Source organism: Periplaneta americana, chromosome 2, assembly GCF_040183065.1.
Source record: "Periplaneta americana isolate PAMFEO1 chromosome 2, P.americana_PAMFEO1_priV1, whole genome shotgun sequence".
In the NCBI taxonomy this organism is placed as follows: Eukaryota; Metazoa; Arthropoda; class Insecta; order Blattodea; family Blattidae; genus Periplaneta; species Periplaneta americana.
Window position 1 is genome coordinate 198,300,560 of NC_091118.1, and position 13,835 is coordinate 198,314,394.

At 37.4% G+C, this 13,835-nt stretch overlaps 1 protein-coding gene and 1 long non-coding RNA gene across 5 annotated transcripts in view; one reads left to right on the forward strand and one right to left on the reverse strand.

Moving 5' to 3' along the window:
• The window catches only part of LOC138695018 (choline/ethanolamine transporter flvcr2a-like), a 21,289-nt gene continuing 7,454 nt past the window's right edge, over nucleotides 1–13,835 (forward strand). The window contains exons 1-4 of one of the 4 annotated variants that reach the window (XM_069819309.1): nucleotides 1–142; nucleotides 4,220–4,473; nucleotides 7,739–7,963; nucleotides 12,951–13,092. In XM_069819309.1, coding sequence (XP_069675410.1) covers nucleotides 4,228–4,473; nucleotides 7,739–7,963; nucleotides 12,951–13,092 — 613 coding nt within the window. In that variant the 5' untranslated portion in view covers nucleotides 1–142; nucleotides 4,220–4,227. Of the gene's footprint in view, nucleotides 143–1,938; nucleotides 2,354–2,580; nucleotides 2,686–4,219; nucleotides 4,474–7,738; nucleotides 7,964–12,950; nucleotides 13,093–13,835 lie in introns of those variants that run through there. The other 3 variants (XM_069819308.1, XM_069819307.1, XM_069819306.1) reach the window with 3 other exon arrangements.
• LOC138695020 (uncharacterized) overlaps nucleotides 12,960–13,835 on the reverse strand; it is an 11,024-nt gene continuing 10,148 nt past the window's right edge. The window contains exon 4 of the long non-coding RNA XR_011331038.1: nucleotides 12,960–13,090. This is a non-coding gene — a long non-coding RNA (uncharacterized lncRNA). The remainder of the gene's footprint in view (nucleotides 13,091–13,835) is intronic.

Below are 13,835 nucleotides of genomic sequence, written 5' to 3' on the forward strand. Positions count from 1 at the left end.
AGTTCTATTGTATACTAGAAGTTTTACAATATATATGAGTGATTATGTGGTTGTGAGGTAAAAAATGCACTTTTCTGCTTTCTTTGTATTTTATTTGGAATTAAAGATGACGCAGCAAATATAGCAAATATAAATAATTAAGGTAAGCTTTTTATCAATGCAGCTCTCCTAAGTATTAGTAGTATGAGACGCCACTGGGTAAAATGTTCTGACAGTTGTTTACAGAGACTAGGTGTCTATGTCGAAAAGTAGTGTGGTGTAATTAAATTACATAAGTTAGGTCAGATACAACAGTGTTCATATAACTGTATTAAATTACTTCTATTGTATATAACTAGTGTGGTGTATTTGTGTCAATTTTCATAGTACTGCGTCACGCAGGGTGCCAATTAAGATTCCTGATGAGGGGGCGGGGGATAGAATCCTAGATAGAGAATACCATACATAAAATTATTATCATCCTCATTCAATACGGCTCAACGCTAAGTCGCACTGAGTTGCTTGTCTTGCATCTTGATCATAATAATAATTATATCCATGAGCAGGCTTAAGATAAGATGTGTAATTCCTAAGTTACTGATTGTTGTCAGCTTGTTGGTGATGATGATAATACATCAATATTATTTTCTTTGCTTAATTTAGGCCTATAGGGTATTGTATAAAGTACATATACTCGTATTAAAACAGTTATATTTTGTGGAGGGGGATAGAAGTTATCCCTGGCAGGGATGTTAATATGAATTTATGAGGGGGGATAACTTTCGAACAGGAGGGAAATCCCCTATCCCCCCCCCCCGTCAGGCCTATAGGCTACTGTATAAAGTAGGCTACATATACTCGTATTAAAACAATTATATTTTGTGAGGGGGGATAGAAGTTATCCCTGGCAGGAATGTTACTATGAATTTATGAGGGGGGATAACTTTCCAATAGGAGGGAAATCCCCCATCCCCCCCCCGTTAGGCCTATAGGATACTGTATAAAGTTCATATACTCGTATTAAAACAATTATATTTTGTGAGGGGGGATAGAAGTTATCACTGGCAGGGATGTTAATATGAATTTATGAGGGGGGATAACTTTCCAACAGGAGGGAAATCCCCCATTAGGCCTATAGGCTACTGTATAAAGTACATATACCGTATTAAAACAGTTATATTTTGTGAGGGGGATAGAAGTTATCCCTGGCAGGGATGTTAATATGAATTTATGAGGGGGGATAACTTTCCAACAGGAGGGAAATCCCCCATCCCCCCCCGTTAGGCCTATAGGCTACTGTATAAAGTACATATACTCGTATTAAAACAGTTATATTTTGTGAGGGGGATAGAAGTTATCCCTGGCAGGGATGTTAATATGAATTTATGAGGGGGGATAACTTTCCAACAGGGGGGAAATCCCCATCCCCCCGTTAGGCCTATAGGCTATTGTATAAAGTACATATACTCGTATTAAAACAGTTATATTTTGTGGAGGGGGATAGAAGTTATCCCTGGCAGGGATGTTAATATGAATTTATGAGGGGGGATAACTTTCCAAGAGGAGGGAAATCCCCATCCCCCCATTAGGCCTATAGGCTATTGTATAAAGTACATATACTCGTATTAAAACAGTTATCCCTGGCAGGGATGTTAATATGAATTTATGAGGGGGGATAACTTTCCAAGAGGAGGGAAATCCCCATCCCCCCCGTTAGGCCTATAGGCTATTGTATAAAGTACATATACTCGTATTAAAACAATTATATTTTGTGAGGGGGGGGGATAGAAGTTATCCCTGGCAGGGATGTTAATATGAATTTATGAGGGGGGATAACTTTCCAACAGGGGTGAAATCCCCCATCCTCCCCTGTTAATTCGCACTCTAGCGTCACGTACCAATAAAAGTTCACTGACCTGCCAAAATCATGTTCAACTTACTTTTTTTGAATGGGTCTCGTATAAGAAAGACGCCTGAAAAAGAAAGAGACATAGCTAGATTTCTACTGCATGGCTGTCGTGACGGACGGAGGATGGACATGACTAAATCAAAACCTACGCTTACAAGCTTGGCAGTTCATGGTTACCACCATAAAATACGCAAGACAATCTGCTGCCATACACCTGATGATGACTGTGTGTGTTCATGTGAATCTCATTATGACAGATACCTACCACATAACAAAATGCAGAAATCGATCTATATTTATAAAAGAATATAACAAAATGTAATCACGGAACAATATGTACGTTAGTGTATTCTTCCTCTCATCAAAATCCCAGTCGTCGAGAATGTGATACCACACACGAACCTGCCTCACGTTCGCAGTTGTACGGCGAAGTGTGTCCAGCTGTAGTAGAAGCATTGGCAACAGGTAAACACCGTTAGTGTCTTATCGTTTTCTAAGTCTACTTTCCTGCTATCAGAAACGAAAATATATGCCCAGAGAATCAGTGAAAGGATAGGGTTTTCCCTCCTTCTGAAATACTTATCCTTGGGCAGAAAGCATGAATGAATTAATTACGTACGTACCAGTATTTCCAGTTTATGACGTAAACATAATACTCCTGGTCAGGTTAGTGAAGTTCTGTTCCAAGTTATCAGTAACTGTGAGTTATAAATAGCCAGTGCTGCAACTTACATCAGTGAAGGGGTACCGGTAAGCACTCAGTACTTAAAAGGCAGTCTGGTAGTTCAGGATTATACGTAAGTCAAAACATCAATCACTATCCCAAAACATTTTCTAATATTTGTCCAACATATTTTGCCCTAATATTTATAACAATAGAAATTATATTCTATACTCACATACATGATACATTAATAATAATTGGACGGAGTTACGCAATAAGAGACAAACGCCAAAAACCTGTTTCGAGATATTGGCTATTGAAATAAAACTGTTTTTTATAAAACATTTTATGCAAGAAGTATTATAACATTCATACTATTTCAAAAATAGCACAAACAATACCAAAAAAAAAAAAAAAAAAAAAAAACAGGTAACCGATTTTTAATAAGAGATCAGCAGTTGAATTTATTTACTAAAGATTTTTTATTATTTTAATCCTGCAGAATAATATCTGTTATGGTAACAATTAATTATCACCATTTAATTCGAGAACAATTCGTTCCGGCACCGGGAATCGAACCCGGGACCTCTCAGCTCTACGCACTGAGTGCTCTTTCCAACTGATTATGCCGGGACACGATCCACGGTGCCGGCCGAACTCCTCTCGTAATGCATAGCTCAGTTGGAAAGAGCACTCAGCGTGTAGAGCTGAGAGGTCCCAGGTTCGATTCCCAGTGCCAGAAAGAATTTTTCTCGAATTAAATGGTGATAATACACATTGGCTACTTCATAGTAGTCGTGTAATATTCAGTGAGGTAGGCGAGACCTCATATATAATGAATATGTGATGTAACAATTAATATTTGAGGAGAAAAATTCGCTCCTGCGCCGGAGATCGAACCCGGGTCCTTGGTTCTATGTACCAAGTGCTCTCACCATTGAGCTACGTCGAAGTCCAATCCACAGCACCAGATCGAACTCCCCTCCTCCAGTGTTGTTTCCCTTAGTGGCCTGACTCCAAGTTGGGCATATGTGTTGACGTATATATTCAAGTCAACTGCCATTGTACAAGGAGCACACTCAGCTGAGTGACCAATGGCCCAGATTCCACAGTAAATTGCACAGTAATCTACAAAAATATGCACTGTAGCTAGATGAATTTACTAAAGATTTTTTTATTATTTTAATCCTACAGAATAATATCTCGTGCTCATTTTCTATGTCCCATTAAGCACTTTCTTTTCCTTTTCTAATTTAAATTCTTACAGTTTACTATATCCCACCCCACTTAATTGTTTGGCATCCTAATTTAATAATTAATAACTTAAGACTTGTAATCTACCAATCACAGGGGCTTCTATGTGCTGACCATCTTTGCCCCCAAATAAGCGCCTGGTACCCATTTCTGTTAGAGGCTGAGTGCCTGAGTGAATCCTAGGGCAATAGTGCAGCTAGAAAGTTTAACTCACTGCGAAAAATTGAATGATTCCTCTCGGAAATCGAACCTACGACCCTCTGGCTTGTAGCACAACGCTTTAAAAGCAGTAAAAAAATACTTACTTTTTAGGTAAAAGCAACTTTCATAAGCCTTGATAAATGAAATGCACTGATAAAGGCTAGAGAAATCTTTGTATCTACAATCGCCATTGTTATTGTTGTTGTTAACAGGTCAGGTAATGCTTGAGCAAGAGATTGTACCTTCTGTCCAGTGTCGGCAATATCGCCGGCGCTGGTTTATGCTTCTGATATTTGTACTCTGCTCAACTACAAGTTCTGCTCACTGGATGCAGTATTCCATCATTGCTAACATCATGATGCGCTACTACAACGTCAGCAGTATTTCCATTAATTGGACATCCATGACCTACATGCTGTGTTACATCCCATTTGTATTTCCAGTATCTTGGCTACTGCAGCGCAAGGTGCAGAAAACTTTTACTGTAACATGCCTTACTGCTTAATACTTATATCTTAACATTATGAATGACATATTTATGGCAACTGTTCAGATTTTTATTTGGGGATATAAAGTGGAAAAGAGGAGCTAAATCTTAGGTTCAATAAGCAAATGAACAATACAAACTGATATGAATTTAAATACTATTATTCTGGGTGTTCATTTCAAAGTGTGTCATGACGTCACTGTTGTTGGGTCACCGATTTGAAGCGAGTTTCAGCTTATATGTTAGAAAAGTTGCCTATTATTTAAGACGTTCTTCAATCTGAACTTGAGAACGTGTACAGTATAACTTGAACGTCGTAGCAACAGATGGCGGTCTGTACGGTCTGTGTGCTACCATAACCTCTTTCGAACTGTGTTTTGCGCCAGCAAGTAGTACGCAGGGTATTTGTTATCATCCATTGCATACGGTAACATTCCACAACACAAATCAAAATGCCCCGTGTCCATGTTGACCGTCCAAGTTAATGTCAACAAATACGTAAGTAATCGTCTTAACCCTCTCCCCATATCCCGACAGTAAGAAAAAAACTCACTTCAGTACGTGTTTCCAAACAGTTCACATTCTTGCCACTACTGGCGTTACCGTACGTATCGGTAAGTAATCTTCAGAATGAACCCCGTACTTGCTAGGCAACTTCTGTCGCATTTAGGTAATACGCCTCTGCGGAAGTGTAGGAAGATTGAATTCTCTAGGCTCATCGGCTAGCCACGTGACGACATACAGCGAGCCATGACACATTTTGAACTGAACACCCAGTAGTCACAATCATGCCATAGTATGAAAGAAAAATTTCACAACCTCGAGCGGGATTCGAACCTGCGACTTCCTGTACTCCGGTCAGGCGCTCTACCACTGAGCTATCGAGTTCGTCTCACGCCAAGGGCTTGAAATTATCCTTCCATACTGGCGACTCTGTTATAGAGTACTGTCCATAGCGTCTGATCTAGTCAGCACTGCTTACGGGTGGGAAGAAACTTTACAATGTAATCTTCATCTTACGATGTTGGATGACGTATATACGTCCGTTGTTGTGACATATTAATGAATTTAAATACTATTATAGTCACAATCATGCCATCTTATGAAGTGTTACCATTTAAAACTCTGTGCTAATACTAGTACCTCTGGCATTTAAACCACCAAGAATCTGGCGGTAGTACTAGTATGCCTGATATTTAAATCACCAAAAATCCAGTGGTAGTACTAGTATGCCTAACATTTCAACCACCAAGAATCTGGTAGTAGTACTAGTATGCCTGATATTTAAATCGCCAAGAATCCAGTAGTAGTACTAGTATGCCTAACATTTAAACCACCAAGAATTTGGTAGTTTTTTTTTTTACCTTGGGGAATTTAATTGAAGTGAATTTATTATGGCGGGCAGAGTAACTATCTCATGCCCCCATGTTTTAATTTGCTACCAGTGCATTTCATTAGAACCAGGTACCCAGCTTCGAAGACGTTAGCCCTGAGAACTTACAGTGTATTTATTTATTTAGTAGTACTAGTACTGGTAGTAGTACTAGTATGCGTGATATTTAAATCGCCAAGAATCCAGTGGTAATACTAGTATACCTAACATTTAAACCACCAAGAATCTGGTAGTAGTACTAGTATGCGTGATATTTAAATAGCCAAGAACCCAGTGGTAGTACTAGTATGCCTAACACTTAAACCACCAAGAATCTGGTAGTAGTACTAGTATGAGTGATATTTAAATCGCCAAGAATCCAGTGGTAGTACTAGTATGCGTAACATTTAAACCACCAAGAATCTGGTAGTAATACTAGTATGCCTGATATTTAAATCGCCAAGAATCCAGTGGTAGTACTTGTATGCCTAACATTTAAACCACCAAGAATCTGGTAGTAGTACTAGTATGAGTGATATTTAAATCGCCAAGAATCCAGTGGTAGTACTAGTATGCCTAACATTTAAACCACCAAGAATCTGGTAGTAGTACTAGTATGCGTGATATTTAAATAGCCAAGAATCCAGTGGTAGTACTAGTATGCCTAACATTTAAACCACCAAGAATCTGGTAGTAATACTAGTATGCGTAATATTTAAATAGTCAAGAATCCAGTGGTAGTACTTGTATGCCTAACATTTAAACTACCAAGAATCTGGTAGTAGTACTAGTATGCGTGATATTTAAATCACCAAAAATCCAGTGGTAGTACTAGTATGCCTAACATTTAAACCACCAAGAATCTGGTAGTAGTACTAGTATGCGTGATATTTAAATCGCCAAAAATCCAGTGGTAGTACTAGTATGCCTAACATTTAAACCACCAAGAATCTGGTAGTAGTACTAGTATGCCTGATATTTAAATCGCCAAGAACCTAGTGATAGTACTAGTATGCCTAGCATTTAAATCATCAAGAATCCAGTAGTAGCACTAGTCAGTCTGGCATTTAAATTGCAAAGAATGGAATCTGATGATATTGACGGGATTTTCTTGTTGCCAAACTTCCAGAACAGTCCTGAGGTCCACTCAGCCTCCTATCAAATTGAGTACTGGGTCTTTCCCGGGAGTAAAAGGAGTTCGGAGCATGGTATTGACCACACCACCTCATTCCAGTGCTGAAGTCAAGAAAGCATGGGACTCTATCTCCATGCTTCCCAAGTGTCTTCATGGCATATGAAGAGGTTGTTGTTGTTTTCTAATGCCAGGCGTTTGACAATAAAGTCATTTGACCTCTTACACTCCAATATTTTTTAAAGATATTATCATGATCAGCCACTGAAGCACAGATTTTGAGGTGTTCCGAATCCATTTCTTGGTTTCAGTTGCACAATGGGCAGTTAGGGGACTGATATATTCCAATTCTATGCAGGTGTTTGGCCAAACAATCATGGCCTGTTGCCAATCTAAATGCAGCTACAGACGATTTTCGTGGTAAATCGGGAATTAACTGTGAATTATGATGCAGAGAGTTCCATTTCTTCCCTTGTGATTGTGTTATCAAATTTTGTTTGTTGAAGTCTAAGTATGTAGATTTAATAAATCTTTTCACAGATATGAAGAGGTTACCTTTTCCATTTTACCGTGTATGATCTTAACTGACCAGTTTCTTTAACTGGTAACCATTATGAGAAAAATTTTGTTTAATGGAAAATGTATCATGCACAAACACTGTCCTGTTGTATGTATCCACACCATTCTAATAGAACCAAACTATTATGGGGAAATTTAGATATCTCACCTGTGTTTTCCAGGGTTTGCGTATAACCTTGCTGTCTGGAGCCGTCATCATGGTCACAGGTTCCTGGCTTAAAGTGCTATCTGCATCCCCTGACCGCTTCTATCTCGCTTTCATTGGTCAGGCACTCGTTGGAACAGCACAGATTTTCATACTGGGAGTGCCAGCACGTCTTGCAGCTGTTTGGTTTGGGCCAGAACAAGTGTCCACTGCTTGTTCTTTGGGAGTATTTGGCAACCAGGTTAGAACTACAACATAACAAAATATAAACATACATGTTAACTTCAATAGTAACTAAAATTATTTATTTTAAATCTATGTTAATTTTTCCTTTGTGACTAGGTTCAGTAACACTGGATTGCACATGTCTGTGTGACCTGGACCACATCTATATTTTAAAGGGTAAAAACCTTAATTATTATGGATGCTACTCATTTTACCAGCAGTGAAGCCAGGCTTTCTTTCACCCAGAGCAAAGATCCAGTTGAGCACCCATCCCTTTACCCTCCATGATTGATTATATAAACACAAGTAGCGGTAGACTGCTTTGCTGTTGGCGCTCCTCCTCTTCATTCAGCATCTGGGGCACTTGGCACACCAGTCTCGCAGCACTCACTTCTTTTTTTTTTAGGTGATTCGTATTTTAAAGACGATCTACATAATTCGTTAAAAGTATAAGTTACAGATTCTCCCACACCAAAAATAGCATGATATTTACTTACTTACTTACAAATGGCTTTTAAGGAACCCGAAGGTTCATTGCCGCCCTCACATAAGCCCGCCATCGGTCCCTATCCTGTGCAAGATTAATCCAGTCTCTATCATCATACCCCACCTCCCTCAAATCCATTTTAATATTATCCTCCCACCTACGTCTCGGCCTCCCTAATGGTCTTTTTCCCTCCGGTCTTCCAACTAACACTCTATATGCATTTCTGGATTCGCCCATACGTGCTACATGCTCTGCCCATCTCAAACGTCTGGATTTTAAGTTCCTAATTATGTCAGGTGAAGAATACAATGCGTGCAGTTCTGTGTTGTGTAACTTTCTCCATTCTCCTGTAACTTCATCCCGCTTAGCCCCAAATATTTTCCTAAGCACCTTATTCTCAAACACCCTGAACCTATGTTCCTCTCTCAGAGTGAGAGTCCAAGTTTCACAACCATACAGAAGAACCGGTAATATAACTGTTTTATAAATTCTAACTTTCAGATTTTTGGACAGCAGACTGGATGATAAGAGCTTCTCAACCGAATAATAACACGCATTTCCCATAGTTATTCTGCGTTTAATTTCCTCCCGAGTGTCATTTATATTTGTTACTGTTGCTCCAAGATATTTGAATTTTTCCACCTCTTCGAAGGATAAATCTCCAATTTTTATATTTCCATTTCGTACAATATTCCCGTCACGAGACATAATCATATACTTTGTCTTTTCGGGATTTACTTCCAAACCGATCGTTTTACTTGCTTCAAGTAAAATTGCCGTATTTTCCCTAACTGTTTGTGTATTTTCTCCTAAGATATTCAAGTCATCTGCATAGACAAGAAGCTGATGTAACCCGTTCAATTCCAAACCCTGCCTGTTATCCTGAACTTTTCTAATGGCATATTCTAGAGCGAAGTTAAAAAGTAAAGGTGATAGTGCATCTCCCTGCTTTAGCCTGCAGTGAATTGGAAAAGCATTAGATAGAAACTGACCTATACGGACTCTGCTGTATGTTTCACTGAGACACATTTTAATTAATCGAACTAGTTTCTTGGGAATACCAAATCCAATAAGAATATCATATAATACTTCCCTCTTAACCGAGTCATATGCCTTTTTGAAATCTATGAATAACTGATGTACTGTACCCTTATACTCCCATTTTTTCTCCATTATCTGTCGAATACAAAAAATCTGATCAATAGTCGATCTATTACGCCGAAAACCGCACTGATGATCCCCAATAATTTCATCTACGTACGGAGTTAATCTTCTCAAAAGAATATTGGACAAAATTTTGTACGACGTCAACAAAAGTGATATTCCTCGAAAGTTACCACAGTTGGTTTTGTCCCCCTTTTTAAAAATAGGTACAATTATGGACTCCTTCCATTGTTCTGATACAATTTCCTTTTCCCAAATAGCAAGTACAAGTTTATAAATTTCGCTATATAATGCACTTCTACCCTCTTGTATTAATTCTGCTGGAATTTGATCGATACCTGGAGAATAGCATGATATTAGGATATTTAAAATATTGTTTTTGTGAAAAATTTTTATATAGAGATAAATACACCGGTACTGTAATGGTTGTTTTGGAATAGCTTAAAGTTGGGATATTTAACCTATTTTGTCTGTTGCCTACCAGTAAAGTTTACTTACGTTGTTGGATTCTTGCAGAGTGTTAGATAATGCAATGGTAGAAAAATATAATGTTCCTATGTTAATTCTATCTCAAAAATCGTAACTTTTTCTTGTTCATTCTGTATCTATGAAATTCATAATTCTTAGAATAACAGAAAAAAAATTTAACTTCTTCATCATAGGCGGAGAGAGAACCGTTTCCTTGGGGGGGGGGGGGAACCAAAACCATAGAATTCCCATATAACGGGGTTATGGGTTATGGGGGACATCATTTACCTCCTCCCCCATTATAGCTTGACCTTGCATTTATTGTAGAATGTGATAAATACCTGGGTACTCATTATGTGCTCAAGAGAAAACAGTTATGAACAGGGATCATCTTATAAAATACAGTAAACTTATCCATTTGCAGCCTCTAGAAAATATTTTTTATTTTTATTTTATTGGGTTATTTTACGACGCTGTATCAACATCTAGGTTATTTAGCGTCTCAATGATATGAAGGTGATAATGCCGGTGAAATGAGTCCGGGGTCCAGCACCGAAAGTTATCCAACATTTGCTCGTATTGGGTTAAGGGAAAACCCCGGAGAAAACCTCAACCAGGTAACTTGCCCCGACCGGGATTCGAACCCGGGCCACCTGGTTTCGCAACCAGATGCGCTGACCATTACTCCACAGGTGTGGACTCTAGAAAATATATTGGGAAGCCAGAAGATTTATGGCCCAGAATTCAGCAGTCTGGCATTAGAAAATAACAACAACAAATACCTGGATACTACTTTTTGGGGAGGTTGAGAATGAGGGAATAGAAAATTGTTACAAGAAACAAAGTATTGTAGAATTCTGTAACAAATGTACTGGTACTAAACATCTTAATAGCACAACTTTTAACACAATATCACTTAGGAATATTTTGGTGATGGTGATCACTTTTTTTTTATAATAATAATAATATTTATTTAATACTATACACTTGAGCTACATTAGGCATTGCAGTCCGAAAGAGCAGAAGCTCGTGCTCGGGCGCAGTTCAGATCAGTTATACAAAATATATCACAAAATTAAGGAGTTCATTGAGCACAATAACATTAATAAGTGGTAAGATACATACAGCATGTAATAACAGGGTCTATATACAAATAGAAAATACAAAAGTACATGAATATTACAGTATCAATTTTTAATTCAATTAGCTTAAACAATTAATTTCAATTTCATGTTGAAGATATACCGATAAGCTGTCACAATTTGACTATAATTATATGTATATTTACCGCCTTTGCTTATCATACAAAATGAATGAGTTAATTAGTCATATTTTCCTCATTAACGTTTTCGGTACGTAACTTGTACCATCTTCAGATGTTTGTATATTATTTTAATTGTAAACCAAGCCTGTGGGTGCATGTATCTGGACTGAAATGGTCAGTGTTTTTGTGTATGCTGTGCGGTGTCGGTGAAGTGTTGTCATGATTACACAAATGATCACCTTAACTCTTATATACTATTTGGTACCACACTTTATCAAACTTGAATTGCAATGTTTCTGTCGTTGTTTAAAACACTATGTAAGACACTGTTTAAAAAACTGTTTAAAACGATTTAAAAATATTTAAAAGCACTTAGTTTTTACATCACTTTGACTATGTGAAGTATGTGATCACTGCTGGTTGGAAGTTAGATGAGGCACTTGTGGTGATCTTGTTTAGCGTTGAGTTGGACGCAAGGTCGTGACATGACTATGTTTCTAAAAGTGATGTTGAGACACTTCTATTAGATTGATGGCTTATGTAATATTATAACAGGATGAAGATTGTCAGGTCCGTGGCTATAGTATCGCCTGGCGTGTCTGTAACAATATGATTAAATTAATTTACAGTGTCTTACATAGTGTTTTAAACAACGACAGAAACATTGCAATTCAAGTTTGATAAAGTGTGGTACCAAATAGTATATAAGAGTTAAGGTGATCATTTGTGTAATCATGACAACACTTCACCGACACCGCACAGCATACACAAAAACACTGACCATTTCGGTCCAGATACATGCACCCACAGGCTTGGTTTACAATTAAAATAATATACAAACATCTGAAGATGGTACAAGTTACGTACCGAAAACGTTAATGAGGAAAATATGACTAATTAACTCATTCATTTTGTATGATAAGCAAAGGCGGTAAATATACATATAATTATAGTCAAATTAAACAATTAAATAATTAATCTGATTTGTTTCTTAAATCTATGTGTGTTAAATGTACTTAGCTCAGGGTAATCTCTAATTAATGTATTATATATTTTGGGTCCAAAATTTCTGCTGTGTTTTAATCCAGCAGTTGTGTGGCATTTGGAAGTATTTAGAAAGAAGCTGTAGTTTTGTCTCGTATGGTATTCATGAGGATCAAATTTAAATTTATTGAGGTTTTTATGGAAGTAAATTAGCAATGTTTGTTTATAAATTTGTTTTAGATTTGATACACCAAATTCCTGAAAAATTAATTTTGTTGGGTAATCAAAAGGTTTATATAGACAAATTTTGATCATTCTTTTTTGGAGCAAATTTAAAGAGAGTCGATTTTGCCATTCCTCCCCAACCTAAAATACCATACTGAATTATTGATTGAAACAGAGCTAAGTACACAGCACGCAGAACATAAACAGGTAAATAAGAGCGTACAATGGAAAATTTGTGGATTGTTTTACGCAATCTGTTACACAGAAAGGAGATATGCTTGTCCCATTTTAAATGTTGGTCAATAATAATGCCTAAATATTTAACTTGTGAGGATATACTCAAAGCGTTACATGGGCAAGTAGTTGTGTACTAAGTTTATAAATACTTATGTACCTACTGGTATTCTATAGGTTGGCAACGCACTTGGTTTCCTAGTACCACCTGCAGTAGTACGGAATCACGAGCAGCTTGAAGACATAGGGCGTGAACTCAAGCACCTCTACTATGGCATGGCTATATGTCCAACCGTTGTACTCTGCCTTATTATATTCTGTAAGTAGACTATATTACGCATTCCCGAGTTCTGTTGAAGCCTGTTGAACTTTCAAAATGCTGTGATTTTTTCGATGTTCGTCATTGAAAAAATTTCGACTATACAGATTGGAAGTGATATGAGCCTGCACATTGAAAAGAGGGATAGATTACATGAAAATAAACAAAAAGTATATTATACTTTTTGCGATTAAGTGCATGGTTAATTAAATAATTGCATCGAAAATTTAAACTCACTGGCAACATTGCAATGCCCAAGATTCCACACCAAGGTTTTAAACTCATCCGATGTCAGACTTTGTTTACAGCGTTTTCTTTTCCTTTGTATTTCTGGTGGTGTGGAAGAGAAGACCTGATGACCTTAACTACACCAGAATAAATAAATAAATAAATAAACAAATAAATAAATAAATAAATAAATAAATAAATAAATAAGCAAACAAATAAATAAACAAATGTACGCAAAAGGTTACGTACTGCACAATCTAGTAACTGCTACAGCCCGGGTTTTTCTCGACCAAATTTAAAATCTCCTCTTCTCTGTCAACAATTTCTTCAGATAATTTCTACCCCAATTCGCGCAACATATGGTTTGCTAGCTATGGGACAAGAGGGAAAGTTACTTCATGGACGCGCCTCATAATCCCTCAAGGGCCACCTAAATATGCTGCTGCGATGTTCAGGTTAATAACAGGTCATGATTGTTTGGTAAGTCACCCACACATGATGAAAATTTCCCATAA